At 43.8% G+C, this 22,969-nt stretch overlaps 2 protein-coding genes across 2 annotated transcripts in view; one reads left to right on the top strand and one right to left on the bottom strand.

Moving 5' to 3' along the window:
- The window catches only part of CFAP61 (cilia and flagella associated protein 61), a 115,635-nt gene that overhangs the window by 35,767 nt on the left and 56,899 nt on the right, over positions 1–22,969 (bottom strand). The window contains exons 9-12 of the mRNA XM_089896512.1: positions 10,600–10,691; positions 4,788–4,862; positions 2,272–2,450; positions 685–724 (exon numbers count right to left, since the gene is read on the bottom strand). Coding sequence (XP_089752638.1) covers positions 685–724; positions 2,272–2,450; positions 4,788–4,862; positions 10,600–10,691 — 386 coding nt within the window. The remainder of the gene's footprint in view (positions 1–684; positions 725–2,271; positions 2,451–4,787; positions 4,863–10,599; positions 10,692–22,969) is intronic.
- LOC111185056 (apoptosis inducing factor BLCAP-like) lies at positions 13,059–14,157 on the top strand. Its single transcript, XM_089896511.1, has one exon. It carries the CDS (start codon positions 13,747–13,749, stop codon positions 14,008–14,010), a length of 264 nt encoding a protein of 87 aa, XP_089752637.1. The 5' UTR covers positions 13,059–13,746; the 3' UTR covers positions 14,011–14,157.

The following is a 22,969-nucleotide window of genomic DNA, read 5'->3' as shown; positions in this document are numbered from 1 at the left end:
ATAAAAATCCAATTAAGGAACCTAAATTGTCTTCTTGCCCCACTTTCTTCCCTCCAATAAAGTGATGAGAGGTTGGTCAGAATCTCTATCCCTTGACGACCGTGAAACAAAAGTGGAGGAGGTGGCCTGGACACCCTGAGATGGAGAACCTTGTTTGCACTTGTGTGCCTGCCTGGGGCCATCCACCAACCAACCGTAGAGGGTCAAGTCAATCCCATGTGTCAGGCGACACCAACCAGAAGATCAACTGCAAGTTCCCACTTTCCTACCCTCAGAAAAGCAATCTAATGGTGTCAGCATTCTTTGAGCCAAAGCAAACTATAAAGTAATACAACAGTCTAACTCACTTTAGAGTAATTCCTGACATTTTCATGTACTACCAGCATTCTATTCATGATTTGATTGTAATAAGACACTGAAGAAGCAATCTCTAAAATAAATTATGCATTGAAAGAAAACTATTACAACAGCATGGCTGAAAAATTATTGAAAATGACAATCTTTTCTACTTTTAAGAGTTCAGGACATGTCATTCAACCTTTTTTTTCAGAACAGAGAAGGGGTTCCAACCTTAACATTCATAGCAGATTAAATGTTTGGACAATGAATATGGCATCCTACTATTTTATAATTTTTCTAGCTTATAAAATCAATTATATTACTCAAAATTCAACATGTACTTACAGGAAAAAGACTGAAAACAAAATTCATAAAGTCCAGTGACCTGTAAACAAGACAGTAAAAACTGTCACTGACCTGCAAGCAAATGCAGCATCAGTGCACATTTAGAGACCTATGGCTCTCCCTGCTTAGGCAGTGATTAGCCAACCAGTAACCAGAATTTGTGTCTAACTGAATAGTAATCAGCTACAGAAGGCATAAGCTTCAAATTGAAGTGTTTTTCTAGAACCAAAAGTACTATTATAGCAATTAAAAATCTCTACACATTCAAAAAGCAAGATAGTCATTCTGTGGACACGATCCCTCCCTTCCTTTTAGGAGGTGCTGCGGGGGAGACATGGGCATATTATAAGCTACTCTGATCTTTTTCTCTTTTATATGCAAAAGATTTTCTGACCAGCTGCAGGTGTATATTTATAGGCGAACCATAATGGGTCATCAAATTTTTGTTTGAAAATTCAAAAAGCACAATCTTATCCGAATGCACAGGGGAAAATAAATATACACGACAGATCTAGAAGGGTTTACAGGCTTTTTAGATGTCTACAATATAATTAGAATAAAAAGATTTCCCTTTTCAACCTTTCAATTGAATTTCAATTCCAAAGAAATCGAAAACTTGAAAGGAAAAAAGTCCAAGAAAAGCATGGTTCTAAGGAAAGCTAGGAGACCGGGAATGTGATTAAATACATCCTCTAAAATGGCAGTGTCCAGCGGTGCTCTTGGTCATCTTAAAGATACTCTGGAACCTTCCAGTCTATCAAAATGGGCCAGTCTTTCCTTTTCAACATTGTTCTGTGGACGGAATAGTGGACTATGTGGGCATCCCAAAGGGGCTGTGGAATCTAGGCACCGAGGGCAGGGGTCCAATCCAGACTTCAGGGCGCAGCGAGCACTGAACACGGGGTTGTTCTGGAGGGACAGGAATCCTCGTCTGCCCGGGACCAGGCCTCCTACCTCTGGCAGCTGCCCTGGATTGTTGATGGGTGTCCCGCTAACACCCCTCTCAGATTGAGACTCCAGCCCCAATTCAGTGGGGAGCACAAAGCAAGGGACAAAGCCATCATCATGGCCTGGCCTGGCCCCCCGCCGTCAGCTCAGGAATAGGGTAGAGGGTAGAGTGAGAAGCCTGGCCTGTGACTGGGGTATCTAGTAAGTCCTAGATCAAGCCACATTGAAAATCGGTCCCACCACTGGATTATCCTTTCTTACGTGAGGCAATTATTCCATTTTTCCAAAGCCAGTTTCAGCTGGATTTTCTATTGCTTGCAACTAAAAGACTCCAGACAAGCAGCAACCTAAACTCAAAGTCCCCCCAAAATGCAAACTCTAGAGAATGGGGAACAGCATGTGGCTAAGGAAGGGATGATTTTCCAGACCCTGGGCAGCCCAGTTCTGTGGGTCTGACCCAAATTTTATGGGCTGGAGTCTGGAAGTGGGGCTCAGGAATATGTGATTTTTAAAAACTCCCCAGAAATGAGGATGGGCAGCCAGGCTTGGAAACCCCTGGCTCTGCAAGATTCAAGTGTTGGGCCACCAAGGCCAGGAGAAGGTCTTCGCGCAGCAGACACACTGGGGACCAGCGCTTACCTTGCTTCGTGCTTCTCGTCAATACAAAACAGCTGGATGCAGAAGGCAGTGGAGGCGCCCTTGTAGATGGGGCGGAAGTTGCTGGTCTCTTCGGGCAGAGAGATGGATGCTGAGCTCGTGTTGCTGATGCAGTAATCCGTGTAATCCACACTGTACTCTTGACTGAGTTTTTCTGTGTCCTACAGCAAGGAGAGAGGAGGAACTGAACTGGGAATCCTATTTATTTTCTACCATTTAATGGGCTAGTGGCTGTCTTGTCTCCACAGGACACTGTTCCCAGGACAGATGCGACTGCCTCACCTGAAACAAACCACCCCGAGCCAGGAAGGGGGTGTTCTTAGTGAGATTTCAAAATTGTTGAGGATGGAAACAAGTTCTCGCGCGAAGGTCAGAAAACGAACGGTCTCAGTTGGTCTTTGATACAGGATCCATATTTTAACTGCATCACTGGATAGAGGTTAGAGCATGGGACTACTACATGCGTATTAATTCCATATAAGCAAAACACCTCTGTCCCCAGTTTTCCTTGTGATTTTGTGCTACAAGAATTTTTGGATCTTGGGACTGTTCAGGTGGTTTGCTAGTGAGGGGGAGCCCCGGGAGCCAATTGCCCGGAGCCACCTGGAGAGTTAGTGCTGAGTCCTGTCAGGTCTCATTCATCGAAGGAGGTGTTACAGCTCAGTGAGAGGAACATGATTCACTCTGAGATCCTCTCGGAGTTCTTTGAAATTGAAGTAATGCGTGCGTATGGTAAAAAGTAAACTAATATTAGCATTAAAAGGTTATAAAGAAAGTCAGGAGCCTCCTACTCCCCCACTGACGAGCATTTTCAACTTTTTCCTTTCTTTTGGCCTTTACCTCTATATTTCTGAATACTATTACGCTGGTTTCTGTATTTGGAGAACAGGGCGGGAGGACAGGGCAGGGGTTCCTCCATGTGAAATGGAGAATCCCACTGATCCGCCTATTCTCTGTCTTTTCCCCATCACACAGCCTCGCACCGTGCACTGGATTTGGAGCTGCTTCTGCTCGACCCTTCAGAGAACGATCACCTGGTCCTTTCACTTGGGGGGTAGTTGACAAGCTAAGTGTCCTCTGCAGGGAATCTATTGTCCCCAACACCGCCTGGCAGACTGTCACACAGAGCCCTCGCCCTGCCTTCTGCAGAAGCCCCAGGGCCCGGGCTCTTTGTGGGCACACGTGGAGAATCTCTCCTCATCACGGTGCCCGGCCTCCACCTTCCCCAGCTGTGAAGAGCCAGTGCAGACCCCGCCATCGATTTCTGTCTTTCTAAACACCTTTAAAGTGCTTGTGTTCCAATATCTCCTCTCCCAGTCTTCTTGTCTGTGTGGATTTGTGCCCTTATTCTTCCCTTACAGTTATTTCAGTGGTTTTTTCCAGAAGCGAGAGGAGATAAACATGGGAAATCAATCCTCCTTGTTGGCCCGGATACCCTCTGGGATGCCAGTGCATCTAATGCAGAATGGACCACCCTGACCCCCTCCACATCCTCCTTTGGGTCCCTAAAGGAATGGCTACCCTCTTAGAAATACTGGAGAGAGATTGTTCCCCTCTGCTGAGTGCCCTGCTCCCTCCTCCCTGGGGCACGAGGAGTGGACACCCTAACGTGGGTTCCCCAGAAGCAAAAGGAGCTAAGTTCACGCAGGGAGCGATGCCAGGAAATTCTGCGAGGCAAGTGGGCGAGTGAGGAGGGAAGAGAAGGACCCCAACGCGGCACAATGAACAAGTGGGTTACTTGTCAATCCCGCCAAGACCTCGGGGAGATGTGGAGAGCACCCCTGGGAGCCGTCCTACCCAAAAGGCAGAGGAGCTGGGGGCTGATTCTCCAACTGCCCCCGGAGGTGGCGACCTGCCTGCAGGAACAGCCCCAGGGAAAGAGCAGATACTGAAGCCCCCATTCTCAGGGTGCTGAGGGGTGAGCAGTGCCAGAGGAGCTGGTAGGGGACCTGCAGCACATGCCAACATGAGGCTCGGAAAGTGGACCTGTGCCCGCCTGGGGCCCACGCCTTCCAGAAGCATGTCCCGCTCCTGGCAGCTGGTGGAAGATGCTACCACCCCTTGGCCTGAATCTGTAACAGGAGGAAGCAGTTCCTGGAACCAGAGATGCGTGTGAATGACACATCAGACACATAAGTGTGTACGTGAACGTACTCTACATAGAGCAGTAGAAAACTCTTACAGACGTTTGCCCCTCCAAAATGTTTTCTCTCTAGACAATGGGAAGAACAGAAAGATTCTATTTACTGAAATGGTTGCAAATTATTGATGTAGAAAGTGTAACTTCTAGGACCAAGCTGTGCAAGGGATATAGAATAAAGGTCTAATGACAGTGGAGTGAGAGTTCACCGAGGGAGGCTTTGTGGAGCAGGTCCTGAGTAAGGAGGCGGCTCTGAACTGGGAAAGAAGGCGGGAGGCCTGGCGAGGAAAGCGCACGAAGACGCAGGTGGAGAGGAGTGAGCCTCACTGGCCCCCTGAAGGGCCCTCGCAAGCCCTACCTCCGCTTCACTAGTGTTTCCACTTTGGACTGGTGATAAAGCTTCCTCCATCGCAGCTTCTTCTGTGCTTTTTCTCTGCAAAAGACAAAGGCAAGACATGAGAATAAATCAACACCCACAGTGGTTCAGAGCTCGAGCTCTGTATGAGCTGCCTGGGTCAGATCCTGGCCTCCCTTCCTACAGGGCATGTGGCGTTGGGAAAGTGAGGGATCCCCCAGTTTCCTCATCTGTACAAAGGGGCTAAGAGCAGCACCTACCTCATAAGGTTGTCCTGAGGATAAAATAAGGACAGGTGGATGGAGAGATGCTTAGCATCTTCTGACTCTCTGTAGATGTTAGTTATTCCTCCTTTATTCTTATTCTTCTGTGTAACTTAAAAGATGCACTAGGGCTTTTTTAAAAACTGCTTTATTGAGGTATAATTGACATACAGTAAACAGCATATATTTAAAGTGTAGCTTTTGAAAAGTTTTGACCTATAGGTACCTATAAAAATATCACCACGATAAAAATAATGAACATATACATCACTCCCCAAAGCTTCTGTGTTTCTGTATGGCTCTTCCTCCCACCCGGGGCCACTCTGCCAACCACAGGCAAACAATGATCTGCTCTTTGTCACTGTAGAGTATATGCTGAGTATCTAGAAAGATCTAGATCTTTCTAGATCTAGAAATAGAAAGATAAATAGAAAGATAAATAGAAAGATCTGTTTCTGGATCTTCTATTCTGTTCCGTTCATCTATTTGTTGACCTTGACATCATTACCACACTGTCTCAGTTACAAAAACCTTATAATAAATCTTGAAGTCAGTAGCATTAGACCTACAACCTTGTTCTCTTTCCATAGTTTCTTTGTGCTAGGTCCTTCCCACTTCCTCATGAATTTTGAAATCACTTTTTCAATTTCTCTAAAAATTCCTCCTGAAATTTTGACTGGTATTTCATTGATCAATCAACAACTTGACAATATCGAGTCCTCGAAATTATGTACAGGGGATATCTCTCCATTTATTTAGGTCTTATTTCATTTCTCTCAGAAATGTTTTGTAGTTTTTAGCATACACAAAATACTTAAATCTGACAACATCTTTTGTCAGATTTAAGTATTCTGTGTATTTGTACTGTTGTAAATGGTAGTTATTTAAATTTCTGATTGTTCATTGCCATTATACAGAGATAAAATTGAACTTTGCATGTTAATTTTGTGTATATTCTTTTGATTCTTTTCTTGTCTTTTTTCACTGGCTTGAACCGCCAGAATAATTCTGAATAGAAGTGGTGAGAACTGACATTCTTGTCTTGTTTCTGACCTTGGCGGAAAAGCACTCAGTCTTTTACCAAGGATGATGTTAGCTATAGGTTTTTCAACGATAACCTCTATCAAATTGAAGAAGTTCTCTTCTACTCCTAATTTTCTGAGAGTTTTTATGAGGAATGAATGTGAATTTTCAGATACCTTTCCTGCATTTATGAGATAAACATATAAGTACTCTTTTTTAGAATGTTAATATGGTGAATTACATTGATTTTCCTAAGTTAAACCAACCTTGCATTCTCAGAATAAAGCCTACTTGATCATGACATTGTCCTTTTAATATATTGGTTCAATTTATTAAAGGTTTTATTTGAATTTTTCCATCGATGTTTATGAGAGCTGTTGATTTGAAGTTTTATTTCCCTGTGATGTCTTTTGTTGGGGATGAACATACTTTAGATGACCTGAATCCTTTTAAATTTATTCAGACTTCTTTTCTAGCTTGAAATATGATCTAACTTGGTAACTATTCCATGTGGATGTGGGAAGGTGTATTCTGCCGTTGTTGGGTAGAGTTAGGTCAAATTGGTCAATAGTATTCTTAAAATCTTCTACATTCTTACTGATTTACTGTCTTCTCGTTCTATCAATGATTAAGGGAGGGATATTGAAATCTCCAAATATAGTTGTTTGTTTATTTATTTATTTGTCTTTGCAGTTCTATCAATTTTTGCTTCATGTGTTTTGAAGTTCTACTATTAGGTGCATAAATATTTAGGATTGTTATGTCCTCTTGACCTTTGTTATCCCTGGTAATATTCCCTTTTCTGAAATCTACTTTGTGAAATGACTAAAGCTACTCCAGCTTTCTTTTGATTAGTGTTACCATGATGTATCTATTTGCATGTTTTTCATTTGAACCTATTGTATCTACTCAAGGTGCATTTTTTTTTTTGTAATTCACATGTAATTGTTTTGCTCCTTAATCCAATCTATATCTGATTTATACATTCTTTAATTGGGATATTTGGACCATTTTACATTTAGTGTAATTAGTGATGTGGTTAGGTTTAAGTCTGTTATCTTGCTGTTTGTTTTCTATCTGTCCTATCTGTTCTTTATCCCCCTTTTCCTCTCTTTTTGCCTTCTTTTGGAGTCATTGTATATTTTTATGATTCCACTTCACCTCTTTGTAGGCTTATTAGATATAACTTTCTGAATTTGATTTGTAACTTTCGTGTTCTTTTAGTTTATAGTATACATCTTTAAGTCTATCTTCAGGTGATATAATATCACTTCAGGTGTAGTATAAGGACCCTAAAATAGGGTCCTTACATTGTGCCCTCTGGCCTTTGTGCTGTTCTTGTCAGATGTTTTTACACATGTTGAAAGCTCCACACTATGTTGTTTTTATTTTATTTAGGCCGTCAACTATCTTTTAAAGAGATATAAATAATAAAAGCAAAATCTTACACATTTACCCATTTAGTTACCATTTCCAGTGTTCATCGCCCTCTGTGTAGATCCAGAGTTCCATCTGGCATCATTTTCCGAAGGACTTCCTTTCACATTTCTTGTAGTTGGGTCTACTGGTAATGAATTCTTTCCCCTTTTCTGTGTAGGCAGAGTCTTTATTTCACTTTTATTTTTGAAAGATATTCAATGGGTGTAAAATTCTCGGTTGACAGTTTATTTTCTTCCAGTTCCTTAAAGATGTGACTCCACCGTCTTTTTTGCTCACATTGTTTCCAACAAGAAATCTGCTGCCATCCTTATCTTTGGGCCTCTGTTCCCAACTTGTCCTTTTTTTTTCTCCCTCTGGGTACTTTTAAGATTTTCTTTTTATGACTGGTTTTCCACTATTTGATTATGATGGGCTTTGGTATAGTTTTCTTCATGTGTCTTGTGCTTGTTATTGGTTGAGCTCGTGTCTGTGGGTTTACTGTTTTCATAAAATTTGGAATTTTTAAGTCATTATTTTTTCAAATATTTTTTTCTGTTCCAACCTCTTTCTCCTCTTCTTTATGAATTCCAATTACACACATATTAGGTACTTAAAGTTATCCCACAGCTCACTGATACACTGATTTTTTTTTTTTTAAATTCTCATTTCTGTTTCACTAATCCCTTTCTCTGCAATGTCTAATCTGTGGTTAATCCTTCCAGTGTATTTTTCATCTCATGAATTGTAGTTTTAATCTCTAGAAGGTTTATTTGGGGTGTTTTTACAGGCATACGTTGGAGGTATTGCAGGTTCATATTCCAGGTTCATTCACCACAATAAAGTGAATATTGCAATAAAGCAAGTCATGTGAATTTTTGGTGTCCCAGTACATATAAAAGTTATGTTATACTATACTGTAGGACATTAAGTGTGCAAAAGCATTATGTCTTTAAGAAAAAAAAATTCCAAACATTGTGATTTAATCTACTTGGGTGCTGGATAATTTTGTATTCCTACAAATATTCTTGAACTTTGTTCTGGGACTCAAATTACTTGGAAGCAGTTTGTTGCTTTTGGATCTTGCTCTAAAGATTTGTTAGATAGGACTGGAGCAGTGCTCTCTCCAGAGCTAATTATTCCTCGCTACTGATGCAGTACCCTTCTGTGCATTCTCCCAATGCCTTGTGAGTCACAGGGCTCCGTGGTCTGGCTGATGGCACACGCACTACCCCCAGCCTTGTATGAGTACCGTGCACTGTTAATGCTAAGCCTTTTAGGAAGCTCTTTCCTCAGCCTGATCTTCAGTAGTTTTGAAGATCAGGCTGATGTGCATGTGCACATCGGTACTCAGCTGAATACCCAAGAGTGACCCTCGCTGGTGTCAACCATCTCTCTGTACAGCTCTCTCCTCTCTGGTACTCTGTCCTGCAAAACTTAGTGGCTTTAGTCTCCATGGACATACCACTTGGCTTCTGTGGTTCCTCCTGCCCTGTGCCGTGGTCAGGGACTCTCTCAAAGGAGGAGGCCACGATGTTTGGAGGGCTTACCTGGCTTGTTTCTCACCTCCCAGGCATCACTCTCCTTTGTTACCTGATGAGCAGTGTCTTAAAAACTTATTTCATATGCTTTGGCCATTTTTTTGTTTTTTTCAGGCAGGAAAGTAAATCTAGCCATCTTTGCCAGAAGCAGAAATCCCTCGCGCTAAGTTCTTTCTATTAATTCCATTCATCAGCTTCATTTCCCGCAATCTAGTCCATGCCAAACAACCTTCTTTAAAAGCTTCAGGTGTCCCTCGTGCCCTCTTCTGGGATGTTTTCCACCCTCATTTCCACATACTGAATTAGGAGGCTTTCCTCTTCCCACCGTGCACCACCTCCTGAAGGTTGTGACTGTGTTTTGGTCTCGCGAGCGCCCTCAGCACCTAGCAGAGAGCCTGGCCATTGTGAGCGTCCAACCTCTGTGCAGAGAATAAATCAGCCCTCGAAATACAACAGCCACCCAGCTACAGGTTGGGTCCTTTTGTGGTTTGGGGTATAAGAAGGCATTTTCCATAGAGACAATGTGAAAATGCAGCAGGACGAGCCATGTGGCCTAATGCTAAGATAAAGGTGTTCCCTGACTCCTCTTCTTCCCAAGATCTTCTTTGCATGAGCTGATGGGCAGGGGGAATGTTATTTTGTCCAAGATTGGAAAGGAGAAAAAAAGAGAGCTGGGGGCTGGAGTCCAAGAAGCAATGGCACTGCACCAGCCCCCGTCCTGGCCTCGGGTGGACGGAACAGTCAGGAGGACCAGAAGCAGAAGGGCCCATGCAGTGAAACGCGTGCTGGGACTCTTGGCCACACGCAGTGCTGATGCAGGGCCAGGCCGCCAACGGTGGCCTAGAGGTAAGCCCGTTCATTCTCCCAGCCCCCTTGGTAAGGCCGGTTCCAGAGGACACAAGGGACATGCCCTGGGGTCCTGCAGGAGCAGGTGAGGACCCAGAGCCCAGTCAATATGGGCGTTTGTATTTCTGTGAACCATCAGTGGTCAGAGGGTGGCAGAGATGGAACAATGGCTGGATCCCCGGGCCCATCCCCCAAATCCTATGTCCTCTATTATATGGCTGACTGTGGCCTCCTTCAGTGGGGGTATGCCCCCCTTTAGGTCAGGGTGGCAGCACTCACAGAGCAGGAGGGTGTGAGGAGGGGCCCCTGCTGAAGCCAGGCTGGGCCAGTGGGCCAGAAGCAATCCAGGGAGCTGTGGCAGGTGGTTCTAGAGCCTGCAGGGCCCAGTGGGGCAGGAAGGAAAATGCTGCCTCATTTGAGTCTGTGGACAGGGTGAGCTTTCTAACCGCCTTTAAGCGAGCTGCTTTATCCACATCAGCCTCCTGAAGCCAGGGGATGAGTGAGAAGGCAGGGGGAGAAGGGATGGGGCTCCATCCTGAGCAGGATTCTTGAGGGTGCTGAGAGGCTGATTTGTTACGAACACGCAGCCTGTTTCCTCCCCGCCCTTGTCCCCCAGATCTTAACGCCAGTGAGACCTTTCCCTTCTCAGGAGTGACTCCAGTGCCAGGAACACCCCTGACCCCGACGGCACAAGCAGCACCAGCCTGGGGGGATGATCTCCGTTACCTGGATGCTCTCCCCGGCCTCCGGGGAGACAGCTTCCTGCGGCTCCTTGACTATTTGCTGGCATTCCTGGCTGCTGCTCCTGAGCTCGGCGCCTTCCAGAGAAAAAGGGACAAGAGGATAGAAAAGAGATGGTAAGTATCTGCAGAGCACAGGAAATTGGAGGCAGCGTGGTCATGTGTTTCTAAGCTGCAGCATATCTGAAGGATTACATTGCTGAGGGCAGAGCCACGAGGTGGGGAGAACAGGGTCTTCGCAGCCCACTCGGATTCTGACCTCTCTGTGCCTCCATCCACACAGGATGGGGGTCCAGTGATACCTGGCCCGAGGGAGCTGTGGACATAAACCGAGGCCAGGATGGGGCTGGGCTGGGCTGCCCCCCAGGAGGCCCTCGAACCTGCCAAAGACCGAGCTCCGTGATCCTTTCATGGGAGCCCCTTTCAAGTTTGTAAACAACTGATTATCAACCTCCTGGATGGCAGGCTTTGAAATGATTTTAAGGCAGAATATGGAAAAGACCACAGTCGGCTATGTCAGTGCTCTCAGAACACAGAGATTAGCACAAGGGCTGCTTTCCCCGTGCTGGGAAATACTGTGAACAGGCATCTGACAGAGGCCACGATGTTAACTTTTCTACTTTCTAAGCAAGACCTGGAGCTAACTTTGCATTATTGTTTTAATATGTTCTGGAAAGTCAATAATCGGGGTAGTGTTCCTATATTTACCGTTCACCAAAAACTAGAGTAGAAAAAACTTTTTTCCCATTTTGTCTGAAAAGTTCTTTTGCCCCTCCTTTTCTTCCTTCTCCTTCTGCTGTCTTTTCTTTTCCTTGTTCCTGTCTGTCTTTCTCCCCACCACCACCCCCCTCCTCTTCCACTGTCTCACTCTCTCCCTCCCACCCTCCCCCGCTCTCTCGCCACCCCCGGCCCCTCCTTTCTTGTTCGCTCTGTGTCTGCTCCACTGGGGGACTCTTAGCCCTCACACCTGCTTGCAGCCTTTCGGCCTTAGCTCAGAGCAGCCCTAGGATGCTCTTGCCCAGGGGCTGCCCCTCCTCAGAATTGTCCGCACATACACAGGAGGGACCCAGGACCTGCTGGAGGCCCCAGATACTGGGCTGCCAGCGTGGCCTGCTGCCCTGTCTTCTTGTTTCTGAGCATCACAGCAGACGCGGTGGCGTCAGAGGCAGCCTATCCTCTCCGCATCCTCCTCTCCCACTGCATTCGTTCCTGCAGCAACAGCCAGTGCAACGGCCCCTGCAGACGCCTCTCAACCCCAAATTCCCACTTACTCATGCCCTATACCTGCTTCTGGAAAAGATGCAGGCAAATGAAGTAGAATGAAATTCTAAGAGAAGAATCAGAGGCTCAGGGAGGTGTAAAGGGCAGAGACGAAGAGGCATATAACGTTGAAGGTACAATGAGAGAATGGCACCCCAGCAGAGAAAGTAGCTCTTCTGGATGGAGAGCAAATGACATGAGAGGGGAAAAAGAACTCAGAACCGCTCTTCTGAAGAAAGACACTTTGGGGAGAATGAAACCTAGCGAGTCTCTAGCACCTGGATACGTCCTGCTCCCTGCAAAACCTTCCAGATCGTTTGTACAGTGTTTCCAGTGTTCTCACAACAGTAAGACTAGAGTGCTTTTCAGCTTAATTCAGCTTGTTATTAAGATACAACATCGGGCTTCCCTGGTGGCGCAGTGGTTGAGAGTCCGCCTGCCTATGCAGGCGACACGGGTTCGCGCCCCGGTCCGGGAAGATCCCACATGCCGCGGAGCGGCTGGGCCCGTGAGCCATGGCCGCTGGGCCTGCGCGTCCGGAGCCTGTGCTCCGCAACGGGAGAGGCCACAACAGTGAGAGGCCCGCGTACCGCAAAAAAAAAAAAAGCAACAAACAAACAGAGAAACAAAAAACTATTTAATCACATAATCCCAAAATAAAAATGGAGATACTTTTCTTAAAAAAAAAAGACATATTATAAAGCCATAGTTATTAAAACAGAGGGTTATTGGGAGTAGGAACAGAACAGAAAGCAATCCAGAAAAGAGCCAGGTAATTATGAAATGTTCATATATGTTAAAGGTAGCATTGGTGCGGGAAGAATAAACTGTACAATAAGTAGTGCTAACCATAAGGAAAACAATTCATTTGGGCCCCTATTTCATACAATACACAAAGATCATTTGCAGATACATTAATAGCTTAAAGTTTTTAAAATACTTTTAAATTACGAGAAGAAAATATAGGAGAACATCTCTATCTTGGGGGTGGAGAAACCCTTCCTTAAAAATGTAGAAGGCAGAAGTCATAAAAAAAATATTGACATGCTAGACCCCATCAGAATTTAAAAGTTCTGTCTGTCAAAAGAACCCCCTATTTCTTAAATAAGTAGATACATGGAGAAGATATTTGCAATACACATGATAGACCAACAATTGAATTCTAGGGAAAGAGGAAAAAAACCACAATAGGCAGAGGAAATGAATGGACAGAAAATGCAAATGACCAATAAACACATAGAAAGTGTCCAACCTCAGTAATAGAGAAATGGAGTTAAAACAATATCTCCTTTCACAGCTATCATACTGGCAAAAGTTAAAAATGCTGACAACACTAAATCCTGGAAAACTAGGAGAGGCTCTGGAGGAAGGCCACTGCTATGGCCATGTTTGGTGGCAATGTATTTCCAGGCCCAACAAGAACGATTCTGGGAATATAGCCTGTGGAAACTCTTGCAAGGGGCCCAGGGATACGTGTGCAAGGATATTCATTGCAGCACAGTTTGCAATAACAAAATAGTGGAAACAATTTAAATTTCCATCTGGGGACAAATGTGGCCCATTCCATACAGTGGAATCCTACCCAGAAGATAAAAGGAGGGTCGCAGCTTCCTGCGGTGTCAGGTGAGTTGAGGTGGAGGCAGGCTGCGGCTGCGAAGGCGTCAGCGGTGGCGGCGGCGCCATGGCAGGACTCGCAGGATCCCTGCTGCCTTGGTGATCCTGGGCGGACAGCGAGAGACCACAGCGGCTCAGCTCCTGGAGAGCGAGGGTTGAAGAAAGCAGAGGGCAGCCGCCCGCGCCCACTGGCTCCCATTAGGTCGGTTCCTGCAGCGGTGCCCGGTGGTCTTGGCAAAGGCCCTGTCCAGCAGAGATCATGTATTGCCTCCAGTGGCTGCTGCCCATCTTCCTCATCCCCAAGCCCCTCAACCCCGCCCTGTGGTTCAGCCACTCCATGTTCATGGGCTTCTACCTGCTCAGCTTCCTCCTGGAACGGAAGCCTTGCACAATTCGTGCCTTGGTTTTCCTGGCAGCCCTGTTCCTCATCTGCTATAGCTGCTGGGGAAACTGTTTCCTGTACCACTGCTCCGATTCCCCGCTTCCGGAATCGGCACATGACCCCGGCGTTGAGGGCACCTAACAGCCAGCCCAATTAGCTTTCCAAGGAAGCAGAAGATGGGAGGGGAGGCATTGACATAAGTCATAAAGCATTGGAGTTTCAAATCCCGCGGCCCTGCGGGTGCCACATTCCTGATGGCGCCTTTTTGGCCTGTGACGTTTTATCCTTATAATGTGAATAATAGCACTGACCGGTGCTTTTATCGTAGAGTCCTGTAGTCGTGGGTGGTCTTGTGGTTGTGTGTGTTCTGTCCCCATCTTGGCCCCTGACTGGCAGGATGGCCACCCCCCTCGCCTCATTCCCACGAGGAGCCTGCACCCAGCCTGGTCAACTGCCCCAGCATGATCCGGGCAGATAAAATGCCAGTCTTACTGTCACCTCTGTGACCCTTCCTCGTCAGAGTGTTACTGACTCCTCCGTCCCTCTCTTGGCTTTCTGTTAGTTCTCTTTAGCCCTTTCCTTTTTGGGGGAGCACCTGTCCAAGACAGGGCTCAGTTTTGCACTTATCTCGAATATAAAGAGATTGCTGATGCCCGAGAGCCTCGCTTTTTTATTCTTCTTCCCTGGCCGGCAGGCTAGACAGAATTGTGTCTTGACTGCTGTCCACAAATCTTCAGTATTTTCCCCACTTCATTTTGAAGGAAGAAGTAACAGATACTTGTTGCTCTTTCACCTGGGGGTCTGGGCTCTGGCTCAGCAGCCCAGCTTTGCTTCCTCTGCCCTTCCTCCTGCCTTTCTCAACTGTCACAAGGCGGGGGCCTCATTTTGTCTCCCATGCGTGCTCTGCAGGATTGATGTGTGGCGTGTTTACGTAGACCTAGCAGTCCCCAGCCGAGTGAATGGGAGAGTACTTGTGTGTTTCATAACAGCCACGATCCCCTGATAGGTGTTTGGATATTTTTTGGTGTGGTGTGCCGTGCATGTGCGTGTGTGTATACGTACGTGTACAAGTACATGTGTAAATCCTTTTTAAAGAAGCTTTATCGAACGTATTGTGATTTTGAGGTGTAGCAATAGCTAGCTTGTAGGGGCCGCTACAGTTGGTATTTAGTATGGGGATTGCAGAGTGACCAGCGCACTGGACTCCGAGGTGGTTCAGACGAGACAGAGGGGAACGGTGGCCATCGTCCTCGTCCCAGGAGCTTCTCCGGTCCTGCGCATATAGACTGTATACGTTACGAAGAATACACGGGAAGACTTTTCGTGACTGTCACTTGCTTTTTTCTTTTTCTGCGCTTCAGTAACAGTGTTGGCAAATGAGACTGTCTCCTGGCCCCTGCCCGCTGGGGATCAGCATGGTTGTCCTTCCAGTCTAAACCATCCATCTTTCTCTTGCCTGAAGGGGGAGGGAGGTGGACCAGGCAGAGGACAGAACTGGAGGCAGTCCATCTATGTAATGGGACTGTAGGGCCACACTTGTGGAACATTTGGACTGCTATTCTGGAGCTTTTATTTCTGGTGTGTTCATTGCACAGTGTTTGAAATGTTTAATAAACCTTTATAAACGTAAAAAAAAAAAAAGGAGGGTCGCAGACCTAGGCTTATCAACGTTATTAGATCTCAAAGAGCTGAGTGAAGAAGCAAATTTCAGAACGTCCTATACCCAAAAGGTGCCATTTATGTAAAAAATACTGCCACGGTCTTCCCTGGTGGCACAGTGGTTGAGAATCCACCTGCCAATGCAGGGGACACGGGTTTGATCCCTGGTCCGGGAAGATCCCACATGCCGTGGAGCAACTAAGCCCGTGCACCACAACTACTGAGCCTGTGCTCTAGAGCCCACGAGCCACAACGGCTGAGCCCACGTGCTGCAACTGCTGAAAGCCCACGCGCCTAGAGCCCGTGCTCCGCAACAAGAGAAGCCACTGCAATGAGAAGCCCACGCATCACATGGAAGAGTAGCCCCTGCTTGCTGCAAATAGAGAACGCATGTGCACAGCAACGAAGACACAACGCAGCCAAAATAAATAAATAAACAAAAATTAATTTTAAAAACAAAAAAACCCTCAAAAAACAAAAACACTGCCACAAGATGGTAGTGGTTTTTTCTGTGAATACGTGCATAAAAAGAGGTCTGGTAGGATGCATGCTAACAACAATGGCCACTTCTGGGGATGAGAGAGAGAACCAGGCTTGGCCACTGACCAAAGGGAATTCAACTTTTACTGCATTACCCTAACTTTTTAAAGGAGGACAGTTTTGTGTATTATTAACACAATTAAGATTCCCCCCAAAATGTCTAATTATAAAAGTAAATTTCTATCTTCAGAATATTACAAAATGGTCATTTTGTTTAGTATTTTAATATTATGATTTCAGAAAAGACTGACAAATGAATTTAAGCCACTCAGCTCTAAGAAGAGGAAAGATTAGAGGTTCGCATTAAATCGTTCATTCGACTGAAGTTCAGTGGAGAACGGGGAGTTGAGGGCACTCTAGAGGTACTGCGAAGTACATAATGAATCAGATGTAGTCCTTACTCTAAGAGGCTCACAAGTAATTAGGGTGTGAGTGCACCCCCCAACCCCCCCCACACACCTCTAATGATCTTGCAGTGTGAAAGTTGCTAAAGCAGAGGTATGAACAAAGCACAGTGCGTGTTCACTTATTCATTCTTTCATTTAAAAATTTATATTTTACACCTGCCATCTGGTAGACATTAACACACTAGACGTTGAAGATTCAGCAACGAACAAGGCTAACTTGCACTCCCAAAGCAAGTCAGTGAGAGAAGGAGGAAACATTAAGCTCTGCTAGATGAAGAAAATAAGAGCACGGGAGCTGCTTCAAGGTTGAGTGGTCACAGACGTCCCTCTGGACATTTAAGCTGAGATCTGAAGGATAAGAAGTAGCCTCGAGACAGTAAGAGGATGGAAACAGTGAGCAGACAGTGCTATCAAGCATTTCTGCTGAAGAGTGGAGATGTCCTTATTTCCTGACCTGTTTCCTTCCTTGGTTTGCCTCTGACCCTTTGGTCTTCTTCGTAACTGTGCTAGTTTCCTGTGGCCACTGTAACAAATTACCACTCCCTTGGTGGCTTAAAACAACAGAAATGTATACTCCCACAGTTCTGGAAGCCAGAAGTCCTAAATCAGTACAGTATCCCTGGGCAGAGATCAAGGAGTTGGCAGGGCCAGGCTCCTTCTGTCTTGGATAATTTCATCTCAAGATCGTTCATCACACTTACAAAGACCTTTTACCAAAACTAAGGTAACATTTACACGTTCCAGGGATTGGGATGTGAACATCTTTCGGGAAGTCACATTTCAGCCTAACCTCGGGAGCACCTGGGTGCTGTGTATCCACCCAAGTGCTTCCTAGGAAGGTAAACTCAACTTGTCTGAATCTGAAGTCAGAGCACCTCCACCAAATGATTCACTCACTCTTCTTATTCCCATCTTGCAAAACGGCTCCACCATCCACCTAGTTTCTGAAGTCACCCTTGAGGTTTCCCTCTTCCACAGTCTTCCTTCCCCATATGCAGTAAAACACCAAGTTCCATTAAGTCTCCAAAATATCTCCCAGGTTCGTCCACAGTCACGCTTCTGGTTCAGCCCCTCATCTCTTTCCAGCACAGTCCAGTGGCCCTTGGAAAGTCTTCCTAGAAACTAGAAGTTGACGGTGTATCCCTTTCTAGTTTAAGGTTCCTGATGGTTGCTCATTAGTTATGTTGTGATTAAACAGAATCTAGACTCTTTCGTGAGGGCTCATAAGACCTCAGCTGCCTCTCCTCCATCTCCTGTCCTGCTTCCTATTTCCCACCACCCCCTCACTTCCCTCTTCAGCAACGCTGAGCTGGTGCTTTCCCCTCATACGCCCTGGTCTCTAACACCTCCTTATTTTGCACATGCACATTGTTTTCCCTCTGCCAGGAAAATCTTTATGAAAGCTCCAATTTGTTTTTGAAATTTTGACTCAAAAGCTTTCTTTTCTATGAAGTCTATGTTAATGTTCCCAAGATGACTTAGGTATAACTCTGCTGTGGTCCCACCACAATTTTCTAGCCTTCAAAACAAATCTCTGATTATAAATTCATTTGTCTTGTACGTTTATCCTGTCATTAGACCACGCAAGGCTCAGCAGGTGCTAGACCAGGCTCCCAAAGGCTAGTATATGGGATGTATTAGCTGAATGAACAGCAAGAGGCTGATGACGACGTCTACAACGATACAAAGGAAAACACTCGCAGGCCGCATGAAAGCAGGACAATGAGCTTTTCCATATTGTTCAAGGAAACTCCTCCCTCCTGGACTGCAGTGCAGACTCCAAGCCATAGAGTATGGTGAACTTGAGCTCAGTGCCCTGGTAATTCCCAGATCACTGTCCTGACATGAGACTGTAGGTTTTATCCTCCAACAGGCTAAACTGGAGTCTGTGTCTCCTGAGGACAGGAGAAAGGAGGCCATGACAAAAATCACCAGCATTATTCTTTTTTTGGGAACATGGGTTGTAATCATGATGCTGATTTTTCAGCCTCGCTTTGTTTAGGCCCTTTGTCATGTAGTGGCCTCCACTCCAATTCTGGGCTCCGCCTGGGACCTGCTTTGGATAAGTGACATGTGTTAGCTCTAAGCCTAGACCTCAAGAGGCCTTGTGTATTTCCACTTGGTCTCTTGCAGCTGTGCCGTCACCATGAGAACATGCCCCATCCAGCCTGCTACGGGACGAGAGGCACACAGGGCAGAGCCAAGGCCAGCCTAGATCTGCCAAGAGAAAACTGACCCCAAGACACGTGAGAAGACCCAGCCAAGATCAGCAGAGCTGCCTAGCTGACCCCAGCTGCATGAGCAAAACACACTTATTGTGGGATGCCACTGTGGTTTTGCAGTTGTTTGTCAGCAGCATTATTGTGGTAATGGACTACTGATGCAGTGACAAAATGTAACAGTGAGAATCAAGTAAATACTGAAGCTGGTTCTTTGAAAAATACCAATTAAATTGACACTGGTGAGACTAATGGAAAAAAAGACACAAATACAAAATACCAGGAATAAAACACAGAAACATAGGGGACATCTATAAAGTAAGACGGTAGATATAAACCCATAAGAACATTAAATGTAAATGAATGAAATACTATAATTAAAAGACAACAGTTGTCACACTAGATAAAAATAACAACAACCAAACTTATGCTGTTTATAAGAGACACATTTAACATGCAAGGAAATAGGAAGGATGAAAATAAAAGAGTGGATAGGGATATAACATGCAAATATGAATCAAAGAAAGCAGGTGTGGCCATATTAAAATCAGAAAAAGTAGGCTTTAAGGCAAAAAATTTTCACTAGAGATAAAGAAGGACACTTCATAACTGATTTATTTTAAGTTCAGGGAAGACATAATGACTTAAAAATTATGCACCTAATAACATAGACTCAAAATACATAATTAAAAATTACAGACTATGAATGGAAATTGGTACATCCACAATCAAAGCAGGAGACTTTAACAGACCTCTCATGAATTGATGAAACAACTGATGAAGTCAAAAGGATAAAATATTTGACATTATTATCAAACGTGACTGATTCATATAGAACCCTGCACCTAACAACTAGAGGATATACACTTTTTTCATGGACTCCAGGAACATTTACCAAAATTGACCATATGCTGAACAATTAAAGGGTCAAAATCACACAGAGAAGGTTCTCTGACTTTAGTGCAATTAAGCTAAAAGCTAGCGATAAAAAGATAACGAGACTATCCAAATAGACAGAGAAAACGTGGTATGTACAAACAATGGAATATTAATCAGCCTTAAAGAGAAGGAACTCCTGCAACATGTGACGATATGGATAAACCTTGAACATATTATGCTAGGTGAAACAAGTCAGTCACAGGAGGGCAAATACTACATGATTTCACCTATATGTGGTATCTAAAAGTCAAACCCATAGAAGCAGTACAATGGTAGTTGCCAGGGGTTGGGGGGAGGGGGAAATAAGGAGATGCTATTCAAAAGTGTAAAGTTTCAGTAACGCAAGACGAATAAGTTCTAGATCTGCTGAAAACACTGTGACTGTAGTTAACAAAAATCCAGTATACACTTAAAAATTTAAGAAAGTAATTCTCATGTTAGGTGTTCTTACCATAATAAAAAATTTTTTAAAAAAGATAAATAGGCTATCCCCATATGTTTGGGAGTAAATATTCTTTTAAATAACTTATGAGCCAAAGAATAAATAAAATGAAATTTCAAAAATATTGATAATGAGTACATTATAAAACAAAACTTGTAAGGTGCAGCTAAATCCAAACATAGAGGAATACTTATAGCTTAAACACTCATTTTAGAAAAGAACAACAACTGAAAATCAATGAGGGGACTTCCCTGGTGGCGCAGTGGTTAAGAATCCACCTGCGAATGCAGGGGACACAGGTTTGAGCCCTGGTCCAGGAAGATCTCACATGCTGCGGAGCAACTAAGCCCGTGTGCCACAACTACTGAGTCTGAGCTCTAGAGCCTCCGAGCCACAACTACTGAGACCACACACCACAACTGCTGAAGCCCGCACGCCTAGAGTCCATGCTCCGCAACAAGCCACCACAATGAGAAGCCAGCGCACTGCAACGAAGAGTAGCCCCTGCCTTTCACAACAAAAACCCAACTCAGCCAAAAATAAATAAATTAAATAAATAAATTAAAAAAAAAAAAAGTAGTGAAGAATCCCACAAATCAACCCACAAACACAATATGGGCAATTGATTTACGCAAAGGTGGCACTATAACGAGGGAAATGATGACCTTTTCAGTAAATGGTGCTTGGTCAATTGGATATCCATCTTTTTAAATGAAACAATTCCTCTGCCACAGCACGCATGAAAATCAATTCCGTGTGGATGGTAGATCTAAATGTGAAAGGCACACCAACATGAAGTGGGGAATTGAGCAAAGTCATCTAGGACCCATTCTTCATTACCACACCCCAAGACTGTCTACAACCCGAGTTATGCTAAATTAAGTAATAAACACTTACCAAACCTAAATCATTTCTAAAGAAGATAAAACGTTCACTACTAAGTTTAAATACTTTTGGTTTCTTTTTTTTTTTTTTTACAGAGGGGTTAAAGATATTTGGATCTGTTAATGAAGTTATTTGGATATGCCACGTAAAAAATTGTGCTGTAAAGAAGCATATACCTCTAAAAATTATGAAATTCATGAAATTTGCTAGTCTGCTAGGAAATGCTAGTATATGACAAACAATCCACAATTGTCTACTTCCTCATTTTCTCTGTAAAATGAAGGCTATAATGGTTAAAAATTATAATCAACATATATAATTGAAATTACTAGAAATATTAAGGATAAAGGGAAACAATTTTGTATGAAAAATACGCAAGGAATGTAGAATGTGTTTTTGTTAAGGTAAAAAGAAAGAAATTGACTCATTTCAGAATAAAAAAGGGAAGGAATAGGACAAAACCTGAATGATACAGAAAGTTGTAGAAGGTTTATGGAAAGAAATTTTATGTTAAGTGGTTGGTCAAAGCTGGTAAAGTTTGGACGGATTTACATATAAGGTTTCTTTTTTTAATAAGCTTTTAGTATCAATAACACTTGAATGCAAAACTAGAGTTTGGCTTTTCCTCTATTAAAACAACAAAGTTTTCTTGGGTTATTGGTCTACTATAATGAGACATCGCAAAGGTTTTTGTTTACCTTTTAAGTAATCTGCCTAGGAAACAAAGATTCTATGTCTTATTAGAATAATTTGCTGTGCTTTATGTGGACCTTTATTATGTCCTTGACTAAGAGAACTAAGTCTTCTTGCTTTTAAAAGAGCTAAGGTTTGTTTGTTTTTACAACCATGTCACCTCCTATAGTTACTTTTGGATTCTTTATTGTTACTTTGATTAAATAGGTAACTAGGTATTTTTTCATAGTGACTTGTGGTCCTATAAAATCAGGTGTTCAAACCTTTTAAGGTGTTTGACAACCTTTGGTATTTTGTCTTCCCCAAATCAAATCCTAAATAAAAGCTTGATCCTGAATTGATTTTCCAGAGAGCCCCCTTGGAAAATCTCAGAGGATTTGTTCTTTTAGCTTGTAAAAGAAAGATATCAGAAATTAATAGATGTGTGAAGACCTAAATGTAAGGCCAGACACTATCAAACTCTTAGAGGAAAACATAGGCAGAACACTCTATGAGACAAATCACAGCAAGATCTTTTTTGACCCACCTCCTAGAGAAATGGAAATAAAAACAAAAATAAACAAATGGGACCTAATGAAACTTCAAAGCTTTTGCACAGCAAAGGAAACCACAAACAAGACGAAAAGACAACCCTCAGAATGGGAGAAAATATTTGCAAATGAAGCAACTGACAAAGGATTAATCTCCAAAATTTATAAGCAGCTCATGCAGCTCAACATCAAAAAACAAACAACCCAATCCAAAAATGGGCAGAAGACCTAAATAGGCATTTCTCCAAAGAAGATATACAGATGGCCAAAAAACACATGAAAGAATGCTTAACATCATTAAGCATTGCATTAGAGAAATGCAAATCAAAACTACAATGAGATATCATCTCACACCAGTCAGAATGGCCATCATCAAAAAATCTACAAACAATAAATGCTGGACAGGGTGTGGAGAAAAGGGAACCCTCTTGCACTGTTGGTGGGAATGTAAATTGATACAGCCACTATGGAGAACAGTATGGAGTTTCCTTAAAAAACTAAAAATAGAACTACCATACCACCCAGCAATCCCATTACTGGGCATATACCCTGAGAAAACCATAATTCAAAAAGAGCCATGTACCAAAATGTTCACTGCAGCTCTATTTACAACAGCCAGGACATGGAAGCAACCTAAGTGTCCACCAACAGATGAATGGATAAAAAAGATGTGGTACATATACACAATGGAATATTACTCAGCCATAAAAAGAAAAGAAAGTGAGTTATTTGTAGTGAGGTGGATGGACCTAGAGTCTGTCTTACAGAGTGAAGTAAGTCAGAGAG

The sequence above is a fragment of the Delphinapterus leucas genome, chromosome 15 (assembly GCF_059928025.1).
Source record: "Delphinapterus leucas isolate spDelLeu-1000000601 "Yukka" chromosome 15, BTC_Dleu_Yukka2, whole genome shotgun sequence".
Taxonomy (NCBI): domain Eukaryota; kingdom Metazoa; phylum Chordata; class Mammalia; order Artiodactyla; family Monodontidae; genus Delphinapterus; species Delphinapterus leucas.
This window is presented reverse-complemented; position numbering and strand designations above follow the sequence as displayed.